This window comes from Xenopus laevis, chromosome 6L, assembly GCF_017654675.1.
Source record: "Xenopus laevis strain J_2021 chromosome 6L, Xenopus_laevis_v10.1, whole genome shotgun sequence".
NCBI classification, from domain to species: domain Eukaryota; kingdom Metazoa; phylum Chordata; class Amphibia; order Anura; family Pipidae; genus Xenopus; species Xenopus laevis.
The window spans coordinates 116,597,111-116,620,579 of record NC_054381.1 but is presented as its reverse complement, the minus strand read 5'-3'; the positions used below and the strand labels follow the sequence as shown (position 1 = coordinate 116,620,579).

Genomic DNA, 23,469 nt, shown 5'->3' with positions numbered 1-23,469 from the left:
ATCAAACTGTTCAGAGGACCCCAGGCTTTCATATTTGGGGTGATTTGTCTTGATACCTAAAAGTATGTGGGTAATACGATGCTGCAGGGTCGAAATTTTGAAGTCATTTTTGGAAATGTCCCCAAAATCACCAAATTTAGGAATGGTTTGCGGCTTGGTACTTTGGAGTACAAAGACATGCATACCCAATTTAGATCCGTGGGAATGTGTACTTTCCGAAAATATATGGTTTTCTGGGGTGAACTTACTTTTTTCTACATTTGCCCCCCTCAAAACAATGTAAATGTGTTGATTTTGCAGTACCTGAAATGACAGACCATATGGGGGTCTTCGTTTTGGGGCCCCTATACGCCACGTGCTTGGGTACACCTATACATATTGGGCATCAAACTGTTCAGAGGACCCCAGGCTTTCATATTTGGGGTGATTTGTCTTGATACCTAAAAGTATGTGGGTAATACGATGCTGCAGGGTCGAAATTTTGAAGTCATTTTTGGAAATGTCCCCAAAATCACCAAATTTAGGAATGGTTTGCGGCTTGGTACTTTGTAGTAGAAAGACATGCATACCCAATTTAGATTCGTGGGAATGTGTACTTTCCGAAAATATATGGTTTTCTGGGGTGAACTTACTTTTTGCTACCTTTGCCCCCCCCAAAACGATGTAAATGTGTTGATTTTGCAGTACCTGAAATGACAGAACATACAAGGGGGGGTCTTCCTTTTAGGGCCCCTATATGCCACGTGCTTGGGTACACCTATACATATTGGGCATCAAACTGTTCAGAGGACCCTAGGCTTTCATATTTGGGATGATTTCTCTTGATACCTAAAAGTATGTGGGTAATACGATGCTGCAGAGTAGATATTTTGAGGTGATTTTTGGAAATGTCACCTAAATCACCAAATTTAGGAATGATTTGCGGCTTGGTACTTTGGCGTAGAAAGACATGCATACCCAATTTGGATTCGTTGGAATGTGTACTTTCCGAAAATATATGGTTTTCTGGGGTGAACTTACTGTTTTCTACTTTTGCCCCCCCCAAATCGATGTAAATGTGTTGATTTTGCAGTACCTGAAATGACAGACTATATGGGGGTCTTCATTTTAGGGCCCCTATATGCCACATGCTTGGGTACACCTATACATATTGGGCATCAAACTGTTCAGAGGACCCTAGGCTTTCATATTTGGGGTGATTTGTCTTGATACCTAAAAGTATGTGTGTAATACGATGCTGCAGGGTAGATATTTTGAGGTGATTTTTGGAAATGTCACCTAAATCACCAAATTTAGGAATGATTTGCGGCTTGGTACTTTGGCGTAGAAAGACATGCATACCCAATTTGGATTCGTTGGAATGTGTACTTTCCGAAAATATATGGTTTTCTGGGGTGAACTTACTGTTTTCTACTTTTGCCCCCCCCAAATCGATGTAAATGTGTTGATTTTGCAGTACCTGAAATGACAGACTATATGGGGGTCTTCATTTTAGGGCCCCTATATGCCACATGCTTGGGTGCACCTATACATATTGGGCATCAAACTGTTCAGAGGACCCTAGGCTTTCATATTTGGGGTGATTTGTCTTGATACCTAAAAGTATGTGTGTAATAAGATGCTGCAGGGTAGATATTTTGAGGTGATTTTTGGAAATGTCACCTAAATCACCAAATTTAGGAATGATTTGCGGCTTGGTACTTTGGCGTAGAAAGACATGCATACCCAATTTGGATTCGTTGGAATGTGTACTTTCCGAAAATATATGGTTTTCTGGGGTGAACTTACTGTTTTCTACTTTTGCCCCCCCCAAATCGATGTAAATGTGTTGATTTTGCAGTACCTGAAATGACAGACTATATGGGGGTCTTCCTTTTGGGGCCCCTGTATGCCACGTGCTTGGGTACACCTATACATATCGGGCATCAAACTGTTCAGAGGACCCTAGGCTTTCATATTTGGGGTGATTTGTCTTGATACCTAAAAGTATGTGGGTAATACGATGCTGCAGGGTAGATATTTTGAGGTGATTTTTGGAAATGTCACCTAAAGCACCAAATTTAGGAATGGTTTGCGGCTTGGTACTTTGGCGTAGAAAGACATGCATACCCAATTTGGATTCGTTGGAATGTGTACTTTCCGAAAATATATGGTTTTCTGGGGTGAACTTACTGTTTTCTACTTTTGCCCCCCCCCTAACGATGTAAATGTGTTGATTTTGCAGTACCTGAAATGACAGACTATATGGGGGTCTTCCTTTTGGGGCCCCTGTATGCCACGTGCTTGGGTACACCTATACATATTGGGCATCAAACTGTTCAGAGGACCCTAGGCTTTCATATTTGGGGTGATTTCTCTTGATACCTAAAAGTATGTGGGTAATACGATGCTGCAGGGTAGATATTTTGAGGTGATTTTTGGAAATGTCACCAAAATCACCAAATTTAGGAATGATTTGCGGCTTGGTACTTTGGCGTAGAAAGACATGCATACCCAATTTGAATTCGTGGGAATGTGTACTTTCCGAAAATATATGGTTTTCTGGGGTGAACTTACTGTTTTCTACTTTTGCCCCCCCAAAACAATGTAAATGTGTTGATTTTGCAGTACCTGAAATGTCAGACTATATGGGGGTCTTCCTTTTAGGGCCCCTATATGCCACATGCTTGGGTACACCTATACATATTGGGCATCAAACTGTTCAGAGGACCCCAGGCTTTCATATTTGGGGTGATTTGTCTTGATACCTAAAAGTATGTGGGTAATACGATGCTGCAGGGTCGAAATTTTGAAGTCATTTTTGGAAATGTCCCCAAAATCACCAAATTTAGGAATGGTTTGCGGCTTGGTACTTTGGAGTACAAAGACATGCATACCCAATTTAGATCCGTGGGAATGTGTACTTTCCGAAAATATATGGTTTTCTGGGGTGAACTTACTTTTTTCTACATTTGCCCCCTCAAAACAATGTAAATGTGTTGATTTTGCAGTACCTGAAATGACAGACCATATGGGGGTCTTCGTTTTGGGGCCCCTATACGCCACGTGCTTGGGTACACCTATACATATTGGGCATCAAACTGTTCAGAGGACCCCAGGCTTTCATATTTGGGGTGATTTGTCTTGATACCTAAAAGTATGTGGGTAATACGATGCTGCAGGGTCGAAATTTTGAAGTCATTTTTGGAAATGTCCCCAAAATCACCAAATTTAGGAATGATTTGCGGCTTGGTACTTTGGCGTAGAAAGACATGCATACCCAATTTAGATTCAGGGGAATGTGTACTTTCCGAAAATATATGGTTTTCTGGGGTGAACGTACTGTTTTCTACCTTTGCCGCCCCCCAAAACGATGTAAATGTGTTGATTTTGCAGTATCTGAAATTACAGAACAAACGGGGGGTCTTCCTTTTGGGGCCTCCTATGCCACGTGCTTGGGTACATCTATTCATATTGGGCATCAAACTGTTCAGTGGACCCAGGATTTTATATTTGGGGTGTTTTACATTGATACCTAATGATGTGTGGGAGATATGTTGCTGTAGAGTGGAAGCTTTGAGGTCATTTTTCAAAAAAATTCACCAATTTCTATAAAACACTATAACTTTAGGAAACAATTGCAACTTGGTGGTTTGGAGTACAAAGATATTTCTACCCATTTTTGATTCACCAGAATCTGTTCTTTCTAGTAATGGGTAGTTTTCTTGGGTAAACCTACTGTTAGTGGAATGTTTGGCCTTGAAATCAAAAGTATGCCGTTTGGGGAGTGTTGCTTTGGAAATTTGGTTGTGTACTGCTTGTAGATTTTGAGCTATACAAGTGAGAAATCTCCATAAAACTATATATATTTGGTATTGTCGCGTTCAGGAGACATAGACCTTTCTAAATCAGCTGTGTTCTCGTACGTAAAATGAATGATGTTTCTGATATATGTGATTGTTCTTCGTGCAACATGATTTTTTTCATTTTATTTGACACTTAGAATCCAATATTTTTTTAGAGAAGTAGAATTACACCAAAATTCTTGCATATTGTGAAAGTTCAGGTTGTCCTGAAAAAAACAATATATTGTTTTCCTGGGTTAACTAAAAGACCACCCCAGGAAAGGCCCTTAAAGTGAAAGAGTGCAAAATATCTAAAAACTGCTTGGCAGTAGATGTTCGCATCTAGGACAAAACGGCTGGCAGGGAAAGGGTTAAAGGGATTCTGCCATGGGAAAACATGTTTTTTTACAAACTGTATCTGTAAAAATATCTGGTGGTCTAGTGGGGCAGCAGGGATGCCCGCCGCACTCACAGCGGGGACAGCCACCAACTTCTCATCGCTCCTCTAACTGCTCCTGAGCACCGCTTCCGGGTCGTGTGGCATTCAGGTAGACTCGGCTTTCTTGGTACACGCCACATGACAGTTGGCACGAAATTCAAATATTCCCATTGCCCAATGAAAAAGTCCTTTCCTAAGTTCCTGGGTGCTATCTCTAGTTGTGTTATCCGGTTTTGACCCTTGTCTGTCCCTGTCTTGTTTATCTGCTGCCTGAAACTGACCTCTGCCCGGTTTTGACTATTCTCTGGTCCTAATTTGATGCTGTGCTAACACTCTGAGTTTTGACTTTGGCCTGTGACGTTGACCTTGCTGCCGTTATCCAATTTGGTACTGCATTGTCCATCGATATTAACCCTGCCTGTTCAAGCTTCGCTGCCTGCTCCCACATCCTTTTTGCAGTTCAGTTCCCTAGCCTGCAAAGAACTCTTTCCTTGGTCCTCTCACATTAAGTCCTGAGTAGTGGAGGGCTCCTCCTGAAGCCAAAGGTAGCTGCAATAGGCAGAAGAGTGAGCCGTGACTGGGTCCTTGGAGTCAGTTCTGAGTTCAGGATACAGTATCAGCCAATAGCACTCCTCCAGCAGAATCCTGAAATGAAATCCTTTTTTTAAAAGAGCAAACAGATTTTTTTTATAATTCATTTGAAATCTGACATGGGGCTAGACATGTTGTCAGTTTACCAGGTGCCCCCAGTCATGTGGCTTGTGCTTTGATAAACTTTGGTCATAGTGATATCCTCCCAGTAGCGAAGGTAACGAAATAACGGCTCCCTGATACCTGCATTGCTGAAAATGCTCCCATCTACCTAGTGGTAGTTATGAGAACAGCATTCAATATTAAAATATTAGCCTACATCAAAGCAGTTCTAATGTGAAGTGCTGTTTTTTTCTGAAAACACATGACCAGGCACAATGACCTGAGATTGCTGCCTGCACACCAACATTACAACTAAAAAAAATATAAATGTGTTGTTTCAAGAATAAATGTTAAATGGTAGAATGAATTACATGCAATGTACACAGTGTAATTTAGTAAGAAAACTGTACCATAAAAATCATGACAGCATCGTACAAAAAGGCATTAAGATCACCAATGTATTTGACACCTGTTGGATACAGGCAGGAGTCGGAACAGGCAGCAAACAAGGGTTGGTCAGGGTCAGGCAGGGTCAAGAACAGATCAGAAATACAAGAATCGCACCCAGGAATTATATGAATAGACCTTTAAGTTGTGCAATGATTTCAACACAAAGAGCAGGAACAGCGTGCATCAGCGCCGAAGTCAAAGTTGCGGGTGTCTTCGTGATCGGCACGGCGGGCATCCCCGCCACCCCGCTAGACCACCAAGGACAGGTATATTTATTACATTACCCCCCCAGAGGGGGACACTGGACCCCTAGGCTTACCAGGAAATCTGGCATGAAATTGCCAAACAAGCCGATCAGCCCGAATATCAGAAGCAGGGACCCAACACCTCTCTTCAGGATCATAGTCCTTCCAATGTACAAGGGACTGTACTTTACCCCTGGAAAGGCGAGAATCCACCAGTATCTGAACTTCATATTCAGACTGACCATCCACAGATATCGGAGGAGGGGAAGACTGTCGCAACACTCTGGCAGGCTTTTACAAAGAAACATGAAATGTTTTAGAGACCTCCCCCCATATGCAATTAAAGGCACTAAGTTTGCCAAAGGGCAATAAACCATAGCAACCAATAAGATGTTTACTTTTAAACAGGTGACCAGTAAATTAAACCTGCTGATTGGTTGCTATGGGTTACTGCTCCTGGGGAAACTTTGCGACTTTTATTACATAACTATTACATAACCCCACTTAAGTTCAGGAGGCAGCACCAGCCTAATAGTGGTGGGATTAATGACCAGGTTCTGAAACAGGAAAAGGACAGATGAATTTGGGTCCCAATTTGGAATAGGAGCCTTTTAAATTTATGTTCTTGGAAGACAAGCAAATATAAGGCTCAAGTGGAGCCTTCCGGGTTCTATCAGAGGCTCTTTTTTGAGCCGTAACTGCAGAGGACAATGCATTTTGAACCCTTTGCTAAATCTTAGAAAAATTATCTACCAAGAAATTTACTTCAGGTACATCTGAAGACTGGCTTGAAAATGAGAAAGCTTTTGGATTATACACAAAAACAGTGAAAAATGGAAGGAAAACCAGCCCATGGAAGGAAATCCGCCTGATTACTAGAAACATACCAACGAAGATATTGTTTGAGAGACTGCTTTGTTCTTTCAGTTTGACCATTGGTTTGTGGATGATTTGCTGAAGAAAAGGACAAGTCAGTACCCATAAGAGAGCAAAAGGCCCGCCAAAACTTTGACACAAATTGAACCCCCTGTCAGAAACAATATTTAATGGGGCTCTGTGAAACTTGTATATATTAGATCAGTGATCCCCAACCAGTAGCTCGTGAGCAACATGTTGCTCTCCAACCCCTTTGATGTTGCTCCCAGTGGCCTCAAAGCAGGAGCTTATTTTTGAATTTCTGGCTTGGATGCAAGTTTTGGCTGTATAAAAACCAGGTGCACTGCCAAACAGAGCCTCAATGTAGGTTGACAATCCACACAGGGGCTACTAAATGACCAATCACAGTCCTTATTTGGCACTCAGGAACATTTTTCATGCTAGTGTTGCTCCCCAACTCCTTTCACTTCTGAATGTTGCCCACGGGTTCAAAAGGTTGGGGATCCCTGTATTAGATAGAAAAAGCTCAGCTAAGACCTTAGGGTGGGAAGGGGAACAAAATGAGACATTTTGCTAAACTGGTTAACTACCACCCAAATAACCATATCATCTTTAGAGAGAGGCAACTCCACAATAAAATCCATGGAGATGTGTGCCCATGGTTTTTCGGCAATAGGAAGTGACTGTAGCAACCCCTGAGGTAAGGATCTAGAAGCTTTAGAGCGTTGACAGACTGGACACGAATCAATATCCTGCAACATCCTGTCTCAATGTCAGCCTCCACAGGGTGCTTGAGAGAAGAGAACAGGTCTTATTGCGGCTGGGATACTTGGCTACTCAAGAGTCATGAGACTCAAACAGAATGCCTCACAAAGGTTTTCTGAAACAAACAATTTGCCTGGAGGCACATTGGAAGGAGAATTAGCCTGAGCTATGGACAATGAAGAAGACATATCTTAACTCAACTGCTACAATCAATTCTTTAGACACAATAGAATCAGGTACAGACTCATCCTTTGGAAGGGAGACAAAACTTCTAGAGTGTCTGCTTTAGTATTCTTTTCCACAGGCCTGTATGTTATTATGAAATTGAAATGAGTAAAAAACAATGCCCACCGAGCCTGTCTGGGATTTAGGCGCTTGGCGGATTCAATGTACAACAGATTCTTATGATCTGTAAAGACCATAACCACATGTTTCGCCCCCTCTAGAAGTTGTCGCCATTCATTAAAAGCCCCATTAAATGGCCAATAATTCTCTATTACCAATGTCATAGTTCATCTCCACAGGAGAGAATTTTTTATAAAAGAAGGCACATGGGTGAATATTATTAGAAACAAGATGTTGTTGAGACAAAACCCCCCCTGCACCAATCTCTGAAGCATCCACTTCACCAGGAAAGGAAGGGTAGAATCAGGATGCTGGAGTACTGGCGCTGAAATGAAAGCTTCTTTTAAAGATTCACATCAGACTACATCTTCAGGCCAAATACTCATGTCAATTCCTTTTTTAGTAAGGGCAGTGATAGGGGCTACTAGAGTAGAAAAATTCTTAATGAACTGTATATATTAATTTGCAAACCCCAAGAACCTTTGGATAGCACAAAGAGATAGGGGTTGGGCCCAATCTAGGATGGTCTGGACCTTAGCTGGTTCCATCTCTAGGCCCCTTTCGGAAATAATATACCCAAGAAAATGCACAGACAGGACTTCAAAGACACACTTTTCAAGTTTGGCATATAGTTGATTTTGCCTTAGTCTTTGTAATACTTTTTGTACATGGACATGATGCTCCGTTAGACTAGAAGAATAAATTAGAATGTTGTCCAAGTATACCATGACATACCAACCCAAGAGGTCTTGGAAGACATTGTTAACAAGTTCTTGGAAGACGGCTGGGGCATTGCATAAACCGAAGCACATTACTAAATACTCATAATGCCCATCCCGGTATTATCAACTCATCCCCCTCCCTGATTCGAATTAATTTATATACCTAAGGTTACCTAAGGTTTTTTAGAAGATAGTGGCACCCTTAAATTTATCGAACAATTCAGAGATCAAGGTAAGGGGATAACGATTCTTCACCGTGATTTTATTAAAACCCATATAATCTATACATGGTCTGAGACTCCCTTTTTTTCCAAAGAAAAGAAACCTGCTCCTGCTGGAGAGGAGGAGGGTCTAATTTTTGCTTCATGCATTCCCCCATAGCTTGAGAGATAGAAAGAGGATACAGTCTTCCCTTAGAAATAGAGGAACCTGGGACTTAATCTATAGAACAGTCATAGGGTCTCTACATAGGCAGCGTTTTGGCCGCTTTTTTTTTTAGAAAAAAACATAAAAAAACGAGGAATATGCTGAAGGTAGCCCTTCCAGGGAGGTAGCGGCCAATGTATGGGGAACTTTTAAACATGAAGCCTCACAGGCTTTACCCCAACAAAGCAACCTCCAAGAAACCTAGTGAATTTGAGGGTTGCTTCTCTGTAACAAGGGCAGACCTAGAATCATAGAAGTGTGAGGGCTGTGAATAATATTAAAGAGAATCTCCTCAGAATGATTCTCTACAGACATAACAAGTTTATCAGACTGAGAGGGCACCTACCCATTCCCTAGGGGGCCACCATCAATGGCAAGTAGCTTGATTGGCGAGACAAGGGTTTTAGTGAGTACTCCAAGTCCACGTACTCCAAACCCAGAATCCAGAAAAGATGGACATTGTATGCAACCTCTGTCCCAATGTAACAAGACCAGGATTAACAGTTTAGAAGAAAGTTGTGGGGAAGTGGAAATGGAATAACCCAAATAGGATTTACCAGACCTGTTTAGGCTTTGCCGTTCCCTGGCCTTTTGGGACAGGTGTCGCAGAAGATGCCCTTTTACCCACAATAGAGACATAAGCCATTTGCCTGCCTACGGCCCTTTTCTTCAGGGACCAAGCGGGTAGAACCCAGTTGTATGGGCTACTCATGAGGCCTATGGATGGGGAAAGGAGATTTAGTAGCAGATTCGGGAGAAAAGCTTGAAGGAATAACAGAAAGGGACTCTTCCTGACTTCTCTCCCTATGTCTCCGACCTATCTGAATTACTAGATGCATGAGGGAGTCAAGTGAGTATTGTTGGAGAAAGTTAACCAGACTATCCTGAATTGACTCCTTAAAGCAGTGTCATTTCAAACCGTCTCTACTGCCCAATGGCGAAAACTCAGAACAATAATCCTCGACCCGCTGCTTGCCTTGCCTGAGATTATGGGATCAACATATATGATGGTCATTGCCTTGAAGAAGGCATCTAATGAGAGACGGGCTGGGTCACTGGGAGACAAACTAAATGCCCTAAGTTGCGGATCCCCCTGCAGCAGAGTGATAACAAAATTAATTCTTGATACTTCCGTAGGGAAAGAGTGAGGTAGAAAGCCAAAATGAAGTTTACAGGCCTCCTGAAAAGCAAAAAATCTGCTGCGGTTCCCAGAAAACGTTTCTGGGAAAGGAATCTAGTGGTCTGTTTGCCTGGACACAGAAGCAATGGGTTGTTGTTGAACTTGATCCAGCTTCGCGACAGCCTCAACTCGCCACATTGGCAAAGCACCCCATAGCACACGAATAATGGAACATTAGCGCGCACAGTCAAAGTTTCCGGCATCCCCTCGATTGTTATGGGGAGCTTCACTGATGCCCCACTAGACCACCGGGGACAGGTATATTTATTACACAAAGATATATACAAAATTTTTAAATTGGCCCCTTAGTATCATATATAAACAATGAAAATGGATACTATAACTGTTCTAACAGCCTTCATTTACTATTTTTGTTGCATATTTAGACAACTCAGAGACTAAACAGTGGTCAAATACAAAAAAGTACTAAAACAGTTTAAAGGCAAATATGTATTTTATATGTTTTTTAATACCAATATAGTATAATAAATGGTGTAGGTTTTTTCATCAATTAAAATAAAGTAAAATAATACATCAAGACTTAGGAGACTTGGTAAATTTAGGAATCTTTATTGCTTATGAGAAAAATTCGGAAAGAAACTTACAATGTATAATTTTCAAAAACTGTTAGAGTAAGAAAAATTTCATAAACCGTTCTAGTAACAATTTGAAAGCCTTCCTGAAACTTTTGTGACACACAGGGTAAAGTATAGGGTTAATTGCTGAATTAATCCATATGAACCAAACTGTAATTTCAATATAAAAAAAATCAGTACAATACCCTTGGCAGGCAGCACGAATACACACAAATATTGAATAAGGAGACCAGCACGCAATGAAAACAGAAACCAAAATTGCAAGAGATTTTGCAGCCTTTTTGTCCTTGGAAAGTTTATTCCTTTTATTGAGTCTGTCCAAAGTTTCAGGGGTCTGGGGAGAGTCTGAAGTGATCTTAAGATCCATGCATGGAACAGAGTTATTTTGCCTTTTCTCATTTGTCTGTGCTGATGACAGGACAGTATTGTTTGTTATGGTAAATGGCTCTATATCTTTTGCTTTTTCTTTTGAAGATCTAGATTTATAATGATTTTGTCTCTTTGTGCTGCGTTTTAAAATTTCTAGGTAGATTCTTAAATTAAAAAATGAAATACTGAGAAGTGGGAGCATGAAATCTAAAGTTGATGCACCAAGAATAAAATACCATGTTTCAAGAAACCCAGCAAGGCAGCTGTCCTCTGGAAAGTTATTAGTACCAGTAATGATCTCCCACAGAAGAACTGCTGGTCCATAGACAAGGAATGATAAAATCCAGATGAGGATCATATTAAGTGCTGTCTGTCTGTGTCTGTTTTGTAGAGATTGATGTAAGACCTGCAATTGGAAAATTTTGCAGGCAAAAATATCAGGCATTATGAGCAAATTTCACTACAAAAAAAGCAAATGGTTTCATATTGTCCAACTAAAATTATAAACTTTTTTTTGAATTACATTTTAATGACATTTTTAAAAAACGTTATACTGTAGGTACGTTTCCATATCAGGGATAATTTCACAATATTTTACATTTTAAAAACAGATACCCTGTCATTGTGAGATTATCCCTGATATGGAAACCTACCTACAGTATAACGTTTTTTAAAAATGTCATTAAAATGTCATTTAAAAAAAGTTTATTATTTTAGTTGGACAAGATAAAACCAACTTTTTTAGCACTGAGAAAGGGCATCACATGACTGCACAAGCTGCTTCTAGAGATATCTCATGGATTTAACCTAAACACTGTTCCACTTATTCCAATCAGTTGCATTTTCAGGTCCTTCATACAAAATAAACACAGGATTTGTTTTCTATGGGACACTCACATAGTTCTACTTGAGAGTGGCAGAAAGTATAAAATGATGCATGCCTGCAAACAGACTGAAGTGTATCAGCCTTCAGCAAACAAAATCATTATTTTAGGTCAGTCTGGTATAAATTGCACAGGTTAAATATATTCACAATTTATACTTAAAAAAATTAATAATATAAGCTATGGTGTTGTATTACTGTGTCATAGTAGAATGTGAAAAAAAGCACAGGGTTAAAAATTTTGAGTGATACAAAATGAAAGCATGGATAGGAGTTCTGTTTTCAAACCTTTAGCAAAGGAGCATGTGGCATACATTACATTTGTATTTTATTCAAGTTTAATTATCATTAAGCTCTAACTGTGATGAACACTTAGAGGCTGATTTACTAAAATTTGGATTTCCTTTTTTTTCACAAACCGTATTATTTCTCTAAGGGGCCTATGTATTAAACCGTTAAACTGAAATCAATGGCAGATGTCCCTTTAACAATTCAAAGATGTTGTGATCTGTGTTGGGTTTCATACAATATTCTGAAAAATTCAGGGTTTTCAGGCAACAACGCAAAAATATTTGAGTGATTCAGGCATCAAATCCAAATAATCTAAAGATTTTTTTTTTCCCCTATTGATTTTCCGAAAAACTAACATTTTTAGAGGTTTAAGAGATATTCATATTTTTTTCAGATAGTTCTGAACTTTTAATAGAGAAATAGGGTTTAATTGTAGTTTCAAAAAGCTCCAATACCACTAAAATTCGATTTTAATAAATGGACCTGCAAGTCATTTATTTTTTGTCATTTACTTAGTGTTTTTATTAGTTAAAAAAATAATTAAACAACCGTTTATATTATATTACGTGGCCTAGTAAAGAATCTTACCAAACTGCAATATAGATATATCAATAAATATTGCCTTTTTACATCTTTACCCTTGAGCCACCATTTTGTGATGGTCTGTGTGCTGCCTCAGAGATCACCTGACCATAAATAATGCAGCTCTAACTGTAATAAAAAGAAGTGTGGAAGCAAAGGAGGAGAATAGGAGAATACTTACAGCCTTGTTGACGGAAAGAAATCTGTCATAACTGATAAGAACGACACTGTAGGCAGAAGCAGTTGTTGTTGTGTAGTCGATTGTAAGCCACAATTTGCAGAGAAACTTTCCAAGCATCCATTTCCCAGTAAATGTGTATGGTATAAACAGGGTGATTGAGATGGCTCCTAGTGAAAAGTATTCAAATTAGAAAACAAAGCGAAACCCTTATGCTATATAGGTATTTTTGTTACTGTGTTACAATACTAAAACATGTACACCAAAGTTAAATGTAAAACTTCAAGTACTATCAATGTAGACCGTAATTATGCTCCATAAACAGACAAGTAAGACAACAGACATACCTACTAAAAAATCACAAATGGCCAGATTTAGAAGAAAGAAGTTACTGCGATTTCTGAGTCTCCTGTCCACAATGAAAGCCAAAATCACAACACTGTTACCTAAAACTATGAGGACAACGATTAAAGAGAGAAGAACAGTTATCAAGACATTTTTTGCCTCTGACTGCTTTGTTACCACAGTATATTCATTAGCTGCAGATGCATTACCTCCTGTCTGTTCATATGATTTAAGAGTTGTCATTCTTTACACTAAATAAATAGTTAAGCTTTATCTAAAGCTTTAAGCATTTGTTATTGTGATCTTCTAATCTCTGAACAAGCTGACTGCAAACTTAACTAGAAACTTGTAATATATAGTCAACCTTTATAAGGAGGCTCAAGCTGTATGTGTATTTATTTGCTAGTCTCACAGGAAAACATCTTAATACTCAGTACAGATAACTAAAAAGTACACACAAACCCTCAGGTCAATAATTAAAAAGTTAACTACATTGTTTTTCCCAATGCAAGTGGCTTACACTAATTCACTTTCCCCAATGTCTATGTCAGAATTATTTAGCAATTTGCAGAGCAATGTTCCAATATAATGAAACCACACATAAGCTTTTCTGGCCTCATATCTTAATTTGGCAAATTGAAACAGTTGTAACAGTAAAATACAAAAATATCCATTAGCAAAGGAGGTTGCAAATTCATCAAACAAACACCTCAGAGCCAATTGCATGTAAAACTATGGCTGCTTAATTTCATGAACAGCATCCCATGATGACATATTTTCCCATATTTTGGGAACAAAATGCCTAAAAGGTTAACATTAGTTTTGCCTCCATTTTGGTAGCAAAATCTTTTCACAAAAAAACAGGCTAAAAAGAATAAAGCAATATTCAGTCACCGGTAATAGTTTAGCTGTAAATATGACTTGAAATTTTATAGGTGTACAAGGAAAAAATTACCCTTTCAAGCTTCTTAAAGGGATTTTGTCATGGGAAAACAGTTTTTTTTTTACAATATGTATCTGTAAGAATACCTGGTTGTCTAGTGGGGCAGCGGGGATGCCCGGCGCGCTCACATCGGGGAGGGCCACCACATTCTGACTCTCGTCACTCCTCTCACGCACCGCTTCCAGGTTCGTGTGGTCTTTGGGTAGACTTGGCTTTCCTTGTGAACGCCACTTGACATAATGCGGTTGTTGCAAAATTTAAATATTTCCATTGCCCAATGTAAAGGTACTTCCTAAGTTCCTGGGTGCTATTTCTAGTTGTGTTATCCGGTTTTGATCCTTGCCTGTTCCTGTCTTGTTTATCTGCTGCCTGAAACTGACCCCTGCCTGGATTTGACTATTCTCCAGATCCTGATTTGATGCTGTGCTAACAATCTAAGTGTTGACCTTGGCCTGTGACCCTGACCTTGCTGCCATTATCCCTGTTCACGCCTCACTGCCTGCTCCCACATGCTTTCCACATAAGTTTAGTTCCCTAGCCTGCAAAGAACTCTCTCCTTGGTCCTCTCACATTAAGTCCTGGCGGCATCTGAGTAGCAGAGGGCCCCTCCCAAAGCCAAAGGTGGCTGCTATAGGCAGAAGAGTGGTTCTGAGTTTAGGATACCTTATGTTACAGCAGAATCCTGAGTTGAAATCCATTTTTCAAAAGAGCAAACAGATTTTTTTTATATTTCATTTGAAATCTGACATGGCAGTTTACCATGTGCCCCCAATCATGTGACTTATGCTCTCATAAAATTTAGTCACTCTTTACTGCCACACTGCAATTTAGAGTGATTTTCCCACAGTAGCCCATCAACAGAACAAAGGAAAGGTAACGAAAACAGCTCCCTGATACCTGCATTTCTAAAAATGCTCCCATCTACCTAGTGGTAGTTATGAGAACAGCACTCAATAGTAAAAATTAGAGTCCAGGTAAACCAAGTCGCGACTCCTCCAGTTACATTGAGTAGGAGAAACAATAGCCTACCTCAAAACGGTTCTAATGTGAAGTACTGTTTTTTCTGAAAGCACATGACCAGGTACAGTGACCTGAGATTGCTGCCTGAACACCAACATTACAACTAAAAAAAAATAAAGGTGTTGTTAAGAATAAATTGTGAAGTTTGGGGATCACAGAGGGGTTTTTCTCACCAGACATGCAGGCCACTCCATTTTGAAGGTAAGTCTGTTTATTTTTCTCAATTCAGGTTAGGCTTTCAGCAGCAAACAGTTTTACAGAAAACAAAATAGCTTCATTTCAGCAGTTTATAAGTCCAAAATAAAAATAGCTTACTTGCCAAACACATAATATCCAGTTTTTAGGGGATAAACTCTCCAGTCTTTTAGAGAGACAGCATTTTCTGTTCAACTCAGCAGTGAGTTACCACTTGTGAAAAACTTCCACACACTTTCACCTGCTGCTCACCTCCATTAAATACCCCTTGTATGTCCAGCGCACCTCTGGCTGGTTAACCCCGTGGTGTCTTTTAAAGAGGTAGTTTTAAAACCTAAAGAATGGGGATATATACTGGTCATCTACAATATATCCCCCCCAGCTTCTACAAAATGTTAAATGGTAGAATGAATTACTTGCAACGTACACAGTGTAATTTAGTAATAAAACTATACCATAAAAATTATGACAGAATTCCTTTAAATAGACCCTAAAGTTCATTTTATGGTAAACTGATGTTTGAATTTAATTTAAAACATATTGACAATATTATGGCAAAAATAATACCCCATCAATGTATTTGAAGTACCTTTTGGAAGACTGTGATTGCTTTAGATGTAAAATACATCTTCTTTTAACTCAGCATGTCATCCTCAAAATAGAACAGGAGGGCAATGACCACCAGCTCTGCTATACTACAAGAAAAGGGGGTATTAATATAAATATTGGTCCCATAAACTAATGCAACCAATAGTACACAGAGGACATTAGAGCAAATGTTTGATGTGCTTGGTTTGCTTTTATATGCCTACATTCTTTCATCAGTACAGTAGTACCCTGATTTTACATTTCCCAGGGGACCACATCAAATCAGCTTAAATGTTAAATCTGGGAAAGAAAAAAATGTAGATTGCCTGAAAGGATTGCAACAAAATGGCTTCAATGCCAGGAAACCATTAAATCCAGGGATGTAAAATCAGGGTTCTACTGTATTTAGCCAACAACTGACATTTGAGAGACAATCGGAAGCTCCACATCCTCTAGGAGTCTTCCTAAAGCATACATACAACTGTAATTATAATGTAGAGAAGGAAAACCCAAAACCAGAATTGTACTGTAGATGATATTTTATCGTACAAGACAACAATTGGTGATATCCTATGTCCTTAAGATTTAAAACAAACATTGTCATGATTTAATGGGACTGGCAAAAACAGTACATATCTATCACTGCAATGTAACTGTTGTACTGCTATAATGAAGGGAGAATACATTAGCATCCTACATTAAGATCACCAATGCATTTGACACCTGTTGGATCTTTAATTGTCAGATTTGATAAGATTTTGGTCTAAAAAAGATTTTTTGAAATTATATTTTATGTAGCATCATTAAAATAAATCCAGGTCAACTATCAGGTATTCAGTTATTATAGCCAGAGTAAGTTATATGCAATTCATTCACAAGTAATTTTCACATCTCAAAATGCATAGAGGCCTATTTATCAAAATTGTGTAGTTTTAGAGTTTTTTTCCAGCCTTGACACATTTATGCTATTTATTGAAAGTTCCGGGTATAAAAAGCAAACAAATAAAAATACTGAGCAAATCCCAATAAGAATACAAAAATCTTGAAATTCTCATTTTCGTAAGAATTTGTGCGATTACTAATGAAAAATAAATGAAAACCTCTAAAAGCTCAAAGCAAAGAAAGATTTTACAATTTGCAAAGGACAGCTCCTGTTGACTTCTACATGAAGATGAGATGAAGAAGTTTTATCTGGTTTTAACACATAATAAATATTGACATTTTTGGTGGTTTAGAGCAGCAGTCCCCAACCTTTTCTGCCCCAGGGACCGTTGTATAGCATGATTTTTTTGCAAGGACGGGGTGGTCAACAGAGCGCAGTGCATAAATTTTGCGCACACTGCATGGAAGTCAGGCACGTCATCGGCAAATTTGGGTGCACAAAATGTCAAATGCGGACTCAGCTAGGCGGGCCATTTCAGGTATGTTCGCGGCCCGGTAGTGGGTCACGACCCGGCTGTTGGGGACTCCGGGTTTAGAGTAATTAATATCATACATGATTTTTAGTTTGATTCTGGGAAACAAAGTGTAACGTATAGTGATGGGCGAATTTATTCGCCAGGCGCGAATTCGCGCATATTTGTATTTTAATGCCAATGTAGTTTAATAAATGCTTTACGTTTTTTTCATCAATTAAATTAAAGTAAAATAATACATCAAGACTTAGGAAACTTGGTAAACTTAGGAATCTTTATTGCTTATGAGAAAAATTCTGAAAGTAACTTGCCAAGATGTACAATTTTCTAAAACTGTTGGACTAAGAAAAATTTCATAAACCGTTCTAATAGCAATTTGAAAGCCTTCCTGAAACTTTTGTGACACACAGGGTAAAGGATAGGGTTAATTGCTGAATTAGTCCATATAAACCAAACTGTAACTTCTATATAAAAAAAATCAGCACAATGCCCTTGGCAGACAGCACGGACACACACAAATATTGAATAAGGAGACCAGCATAGAATGAAAACAGAAACCAAAATTGCAAGAGATTTTGCAGCCTTTTTGTCCTTGGAAAGTTTATTCCTTTTATTGAGTCTGTCCAATCTTTCATTGGTCTGGGGAGAGTCTGAAATGATCTTAAGATCCATGCATGGAACAGAGTTATTTTGCCTTTTCTCATTTGTCTGTGGTGATGACAGGACAGTATTGTTTGTTATGGTAAATGGCCCTATATCTTTTGCTTTTTCTTTTGAAAATCTAGATATAGAATGATTTTGTCTCTTTGCGCTGCGTTTTAAAATTTCTAGGTAGATTCTTAAATTAAAAAATGAAATACTGAGAAGTGGGAGCATGAAATCTAAAGTTGATGCACCAAGAATAAAATACCATGTTTCAAGAAACCCAGCACGGCAGCTGTCCTCTGGAAAGTTATTAGTACCGGTAATGATCTCCCACAGAAGAACTGCTGGTCCATAGACAAGGAATGAAAAAATCCAGATGAGGATCATATTAAGTGCTGTCTGTCTGTGTCTGTTTTGTAGAGACTGATGTAAGACCTGCAATTGGAAAATGTAGCCAATCATAAATATTTTAGGCATTATGATCAAATTCACTCCAAAAAGCAAATGGTTTAATATTGTCCACCTAAAATAATAAACTTTTTTTTAAATGACATTTTAATGACATTTTTTTAAAAATGTCATAGGTAGGTTTCCATAACAGGGATAATCTCAAAATGACAGGGTATCTGTTTTTAAAATTTTAAATTTTAAATTTGTTCAAAAGCATCACATGACCGCACATGCTGCTTCTAGAGCTCTCGAGGATTTAACAGTTTCACCAATTCTTATCAGTTGTATTTTCAGGTCCTTCATACAAAATAAACACAGGATTTGTGTTCTATGGGACACTCACATTGTTCTACTTGAGAGTGGCAGAAAAGTATAAAAGTATGCAAGCCTTCTGCAAACAAAATAATTCTTTTAGGTCAGTCTGATATTAATTGCACAGGTTAAATCTGTTCAAAATTCCTATTTTAAAAAGAAAAAATAATATAAGCTATGATGTTTTATTACTGTTTCATAGTAGGATATGAAAAAAGCACAGGATGAAAATGCTTGGGATAGGAGTTCTGTTTTCAAACCTTTAGCAAAGGAGCATGTGGCATACATTACATTTGTATTTTATTCACATTTAATTATCATCAAGCTCTAACTGTGATGGAACACTTAGGGTCTGATTTACTAAAATTCAGATTTTCTTTTTTTCACAAATCGTATTTTTTCTCTAATGGGTCTAGTTATTAAAACTGAATTTTTTTTCTGGTCGAGTTTTTAAAGGGGAAGATTCTAATTTTTGGAGGAAAACTCAAATTTTTAGAGATTTATTATAACCCAAAGCTGCTAAAAATCCAAATCCGAAAATACTCCAACTAAAACCTGCTGAAGTCATGTAAAAGTCAATGGCAGATGTCCCTTTTACAATTTAAAGATGTTGTGAGCTGCGTTGGGTTTCATAAAATATTCTGAAAAATTCAGGATTTTTGGACAGCAACGCAAAAAAATCAGGTGATTCCGGCATCAAATCCGAAAAAAAGTTGCACGATTTGAATTTTCGTTGGATTTTGTCAAGACTTTTCCCACACCGATTTTTTATCAAGCTGATCATTTGATAAATAAGTTAAATTTGTGGATGGGAGTTAGGTCAACTTTGTTTATTAATAAAAATTTGAAAAATGTCAAGTATTAGTAAATAAATTAGTAAATACCCCCTATGTTTTCTATTTCTGTAAAATGCTAAAAAGTTAAGATTTATTAAGTGTAAAAACCAAAAAAACTCTAATGCAAAACTTCACTAAGCAAAAGCAGTCAATGTCCCTTTTTTTAACCATTCAGATTTTTTCACTAGTAATTGTCCTAAAAACTCAAATTTTTAGAGATATTCATATTTTTTCGGATCGTTCTGAACTCTTAATAGAGAAATAGAATTTAATTGTGGCTTCAAAAAACCTCTAATACCGCTAAAATTCTACTTTAGCAAAGGACAGAACTTTGTCAATTTTCTCATGTGTGTGTGCCCTTGGTTTGTTTGTGTGCACAGTGAATTATGTGATCCCACAGGGGCAGCCCTTAGTACTGAAAATGGCAAATTTTCTTTTAGTATTTCCCAATGGCACAAACTAATAAAAAGTATATTTTTTATGAAAATGGTTTATTTGATGAAGCAGGGATTTAAATATGAGCTTTTATGCAATATATTTTTATAGAGACCTACATTGTTTGGAGGTATATCTCCTCTTTAATTGAGTTTGGCTTGCCTCCCGGATTACCCGGATGTATGGCCATATTTCTTCTTCAATCATAGAAAGAAGTGTGCCTCACACATATACAGGCTACCCAGTGTGTATCAAGTACAGAAGCCAAATTGCTAAAAACATATTCCTTAAACTGAGGATAGTATTTTTATGCATTAGGTGCTATAATAATATATGTGTTTATACGTGTGGTGCATCATTATACTAACACTACACTCTGCACTGTACCAGAGAGAGAGAGAGGATGCAACTTTAACCCTTTGTACAGTTAAACTCATTCCATTAAATATAGCTGGTTAGTCCCCTGTACTCCCATCTCTGAGCAGTGGTATTGGTTCAGAAGCACTGTACAACATTAACGACCAAGATAAACTGGATTAGGGCAATAGCAAACTTGTGGATAGAAGCTATGAGGGGGGCTGGAGTGGTACCCATAGGTCCAACACCGCAACAACGCCTGCCGTCCAGAACTGGGTACATGGGGGGGGGGTTATTTATTAAAATCCAAATTTTTTATGTAAAAAAACCTAGAATTTTTCAAGAAATATTATACCCCAAGGACGGCAAAAGTTTGATTATGAAAGTCCGGCATCTCAGACCTACCGAGGTTATATAAAAGTCAATGGTAGAGGTTCCTATCCTATTTATAAATTTCTATGGTCTGCACTTGAATTAGTCCGAAAATCTGACTATTTTGGACTTTTTGGGCAAAAATCAGAAAAACTCGTGCTTTCAGGGAAAAAGACCAAAAAAATCGGGGATTCTGGAAAAAACTTTCTTGAAAAAACTAAATTTTTAGTGTTTCTCCCTGATTCGATGAAATCATGCTTTTTTTAATAATAGATAAGGTCCAAAGATGGATTCTAGTTTGGTCAGACTTTTTTAATGAAAATAGTAAGAAACCATTATACACTGATAACTGGAGTAAAAGCAAAATGGAACCATTCTATTCTTTTTCCTCCCCTTCCCCCTTTATATTCCTCTCTCCCACTCCCACGGGGGCTTCTGTATTAAATCTGTTACCTGCTTTATTAGAAACTCAATTACAAAATCAAATTAAAAAAAAAAGAAGCACTGTAATTTTCTTCATTTATAAATAGGTTTAAATGGAAATAAGTTGTCTTTACTATTAAGTTATGAAATATTGAGATAATCTAAAAGCTATAATTATGTAGACCCAAAGTCTTTTATCCATAATTGAGCTGGAAAATTGACAAAACAACTAAAAACGGCTCACCCTTCAGCTTGAAAATAACACCTGAAATGCAATACAATGGGCCACATTCAATTCAGTAAGAAAAAGTTATCTTATGGTTTATCACGTGAAAACTCATGGACGAGATTCAATTGAAGGAGAAAAATCTGGCCCAATGTGTGAACCTAGCATCAAAGAGACTAATAGTGATTCAGGACAAGAACAGCTGTAAAGTTGCAGGTTTAACATGTCTAACATATGCTAAAATGAATCAGCTACTATACAGAGCAATAACTGATCATTTAGAATTTTTTTAAGAACATTTTCTGACCAAAGGCCCAAGGCAAAAACAGCCCTGATCACCATTTTGCAGGAAATAACAATTTAAATAAGAGAATACTTACAGCTTTATTGACAGAAAGAAATCTGTCATAACTGATAAGAACGACACTGTAGGCAGAAGCAGTTGTTGTTGTGTAGTCGAACGTTATCCACAATTTGCAGAGAAACTTTCCCAGCATCCATTTCCCAGTGAATGTGTATGGTATAGACAGGGTGATTGAGATGGCTCCTAGTGGAAAGTATTCAAATGATTAAAGTGTCCAAATTAGAAAACAAACTGTAAACCGTATGATATTTACTGTAGGTATTTTTGTTACTGTGGTACAATACTAAAACATGTACTTGACTCCATAAGTTACATAAGTCTAAATGTAAAGTACTTTCAATGTAGACCGTAATTATGCTCCATAAAGAGATAGGTAAGACAACAGACTTACCTACTAAAAAATCACAAATGGCTAGATTAAGAAGAAAGAAGTTACTGCGATTTCTGAGTCTCCTGTCCACAATGAAAGCCAATATCACAACACTGTTACCTAAAACTATGAGCACAACGATTAAAGATGACAGCACAGTTAGAAAGATACTTGATCCTTCTGTCTGATTTTTTACCACGGTATATTCATTAGCTGCAGATACATTACCCCCTGTCTGTTCATATTGTTTGAGAGTTTTCATACTTATATACATTAAATAAAATAAAACTTAGACTTGGCTGGCTGATAGTTAAGCTTTACATATATCCTGTAGGATTTGTTGCTTTAGCCTGAAGAAGCTGACTGCAAACTTGATATTTGTCAGTCACTTGTAATATATAGTCAGCCTGAAGTCTGGAACTGGCTCTGCGTATTTATTTGCTATTCTGTCTCATAGGAAAACATCTTCATTTTCAATTCTACAGCTAAGTAAAACGCACACACAAAAACCCCCAGGGCAATAATTAAAAACAAAAGTACATTGATTTTCCCACTGCGAGTGTCGTACACTAATTCTGTTTCCCCAATCTCTATTGCAGAATATTTTTTTTAATTTACAATGCAATATAATGAAATAGCAAATTTGTCATGAATATTATGAAGGCTATCAGTTTGAAGATGTAAAGCCAAGGAGTCTCTGGAAAAAGAGCATATTAGTCTGATGATATGGTATCAGTAAGGTTAAGCAGGATCATTTGGCACAAGTCAGGGCATGGAGCAATCTAAAAAGTTGGCAATAGTTGGGCAGTGGATCAAAAAACAGAATATGACCTGATACAAGTGCAGGTGGCTGTTGCCAAAAAGAGAACTGGTTAGTTATAACAGGTATAACAAGGGATGCATGTAATGCATTATGCACATCTCTTGATTTGGTTGCAGATGGATGGCAGTATGAATAATGATCCAAGGTCAACTTCAGGCTGATGCTAGGCAAACCCCAAAAAGGGTTCTGTATGGAGAAAATATACCCAAGTTGATGCAAAGGTAAGGGCAAGGTGCTAGATGGGGAAAGCCTGGCCTGAAGTAGATGTACATACTGGCGTAGCTTAGAAGGACAACCCCAGTTGGAAAAAGGGGCAGCCAAATGGAAGGCGGATGGTAGACTTCTGGCATTTGCCCTTCCATCACTCTTGAGAGTTGGTTAAAGCACAGCAGACCATAGCTGCTCAGGAGCTGAGTTGGGAATCAAACACACAACCATTTGGACCCGGTTATTAACCAGAGCTGGGCACTCTACCAACTGAGCTAT

At 38.1% G+C, this 23,469-nt stretch overlaps 2 protein-coding genes across 2 annotated transcripts; both read right to left on the bottom strand.

Annotated features, from left to right (window-relative positions):
- Nucleotides 1–7,360: 7,360 nt before the first annotated feature.
- hrh4.f3.L (histamine receptor H4 gene f3 L homeolog) lies at nucleotides 7,361–13,452 on the bottom strand. Its single transcript, XM_018266897.1, has 4 exons — nucleotides 13,212–13,452; nucleotides 12,868–13,034; nucleotides 10,742–11,336; nucleotides 7,361–7,458 (listed from the first exon to the last, which is right to left on the bottom strand). The coding sequence occupies exons 1-4, from the start codon at nucleotides 13,450–13,452 to the stop codon at nucleotides 7,361–7,363; spliced, it is 1,101 nt and encodes a 366-aa protein (XP_018122386.1).
- Nucleotides 13,453–16,640: 3,188 nt separating this feature from the next.
- On the bottom strand, nucleotides 16,641–22,422 carry hrh4.f2.L (histamine receptor H4 gene f2 L homeolog). Its single transcript, XM_018266895.2, has 4 exons — nucleotides 22,182–22,422; nucleotides 21,807–21,973; nucleotides 17,929–18,450; nucleotides 16,641–16,718 (listed from the first exon to the last, which is right to left on the bottom strand). Exons 1-4 carry the CDS (start codon nucleotides 22,420–22,422, stop codon nucleotides 16,641–16,643), a joined length of 1,008 nt encoding a protein of 335 aa, XP_018122384.2.
- Nucleotides 22,423–23,469: the final 1,047 nt, after the last annotated feature.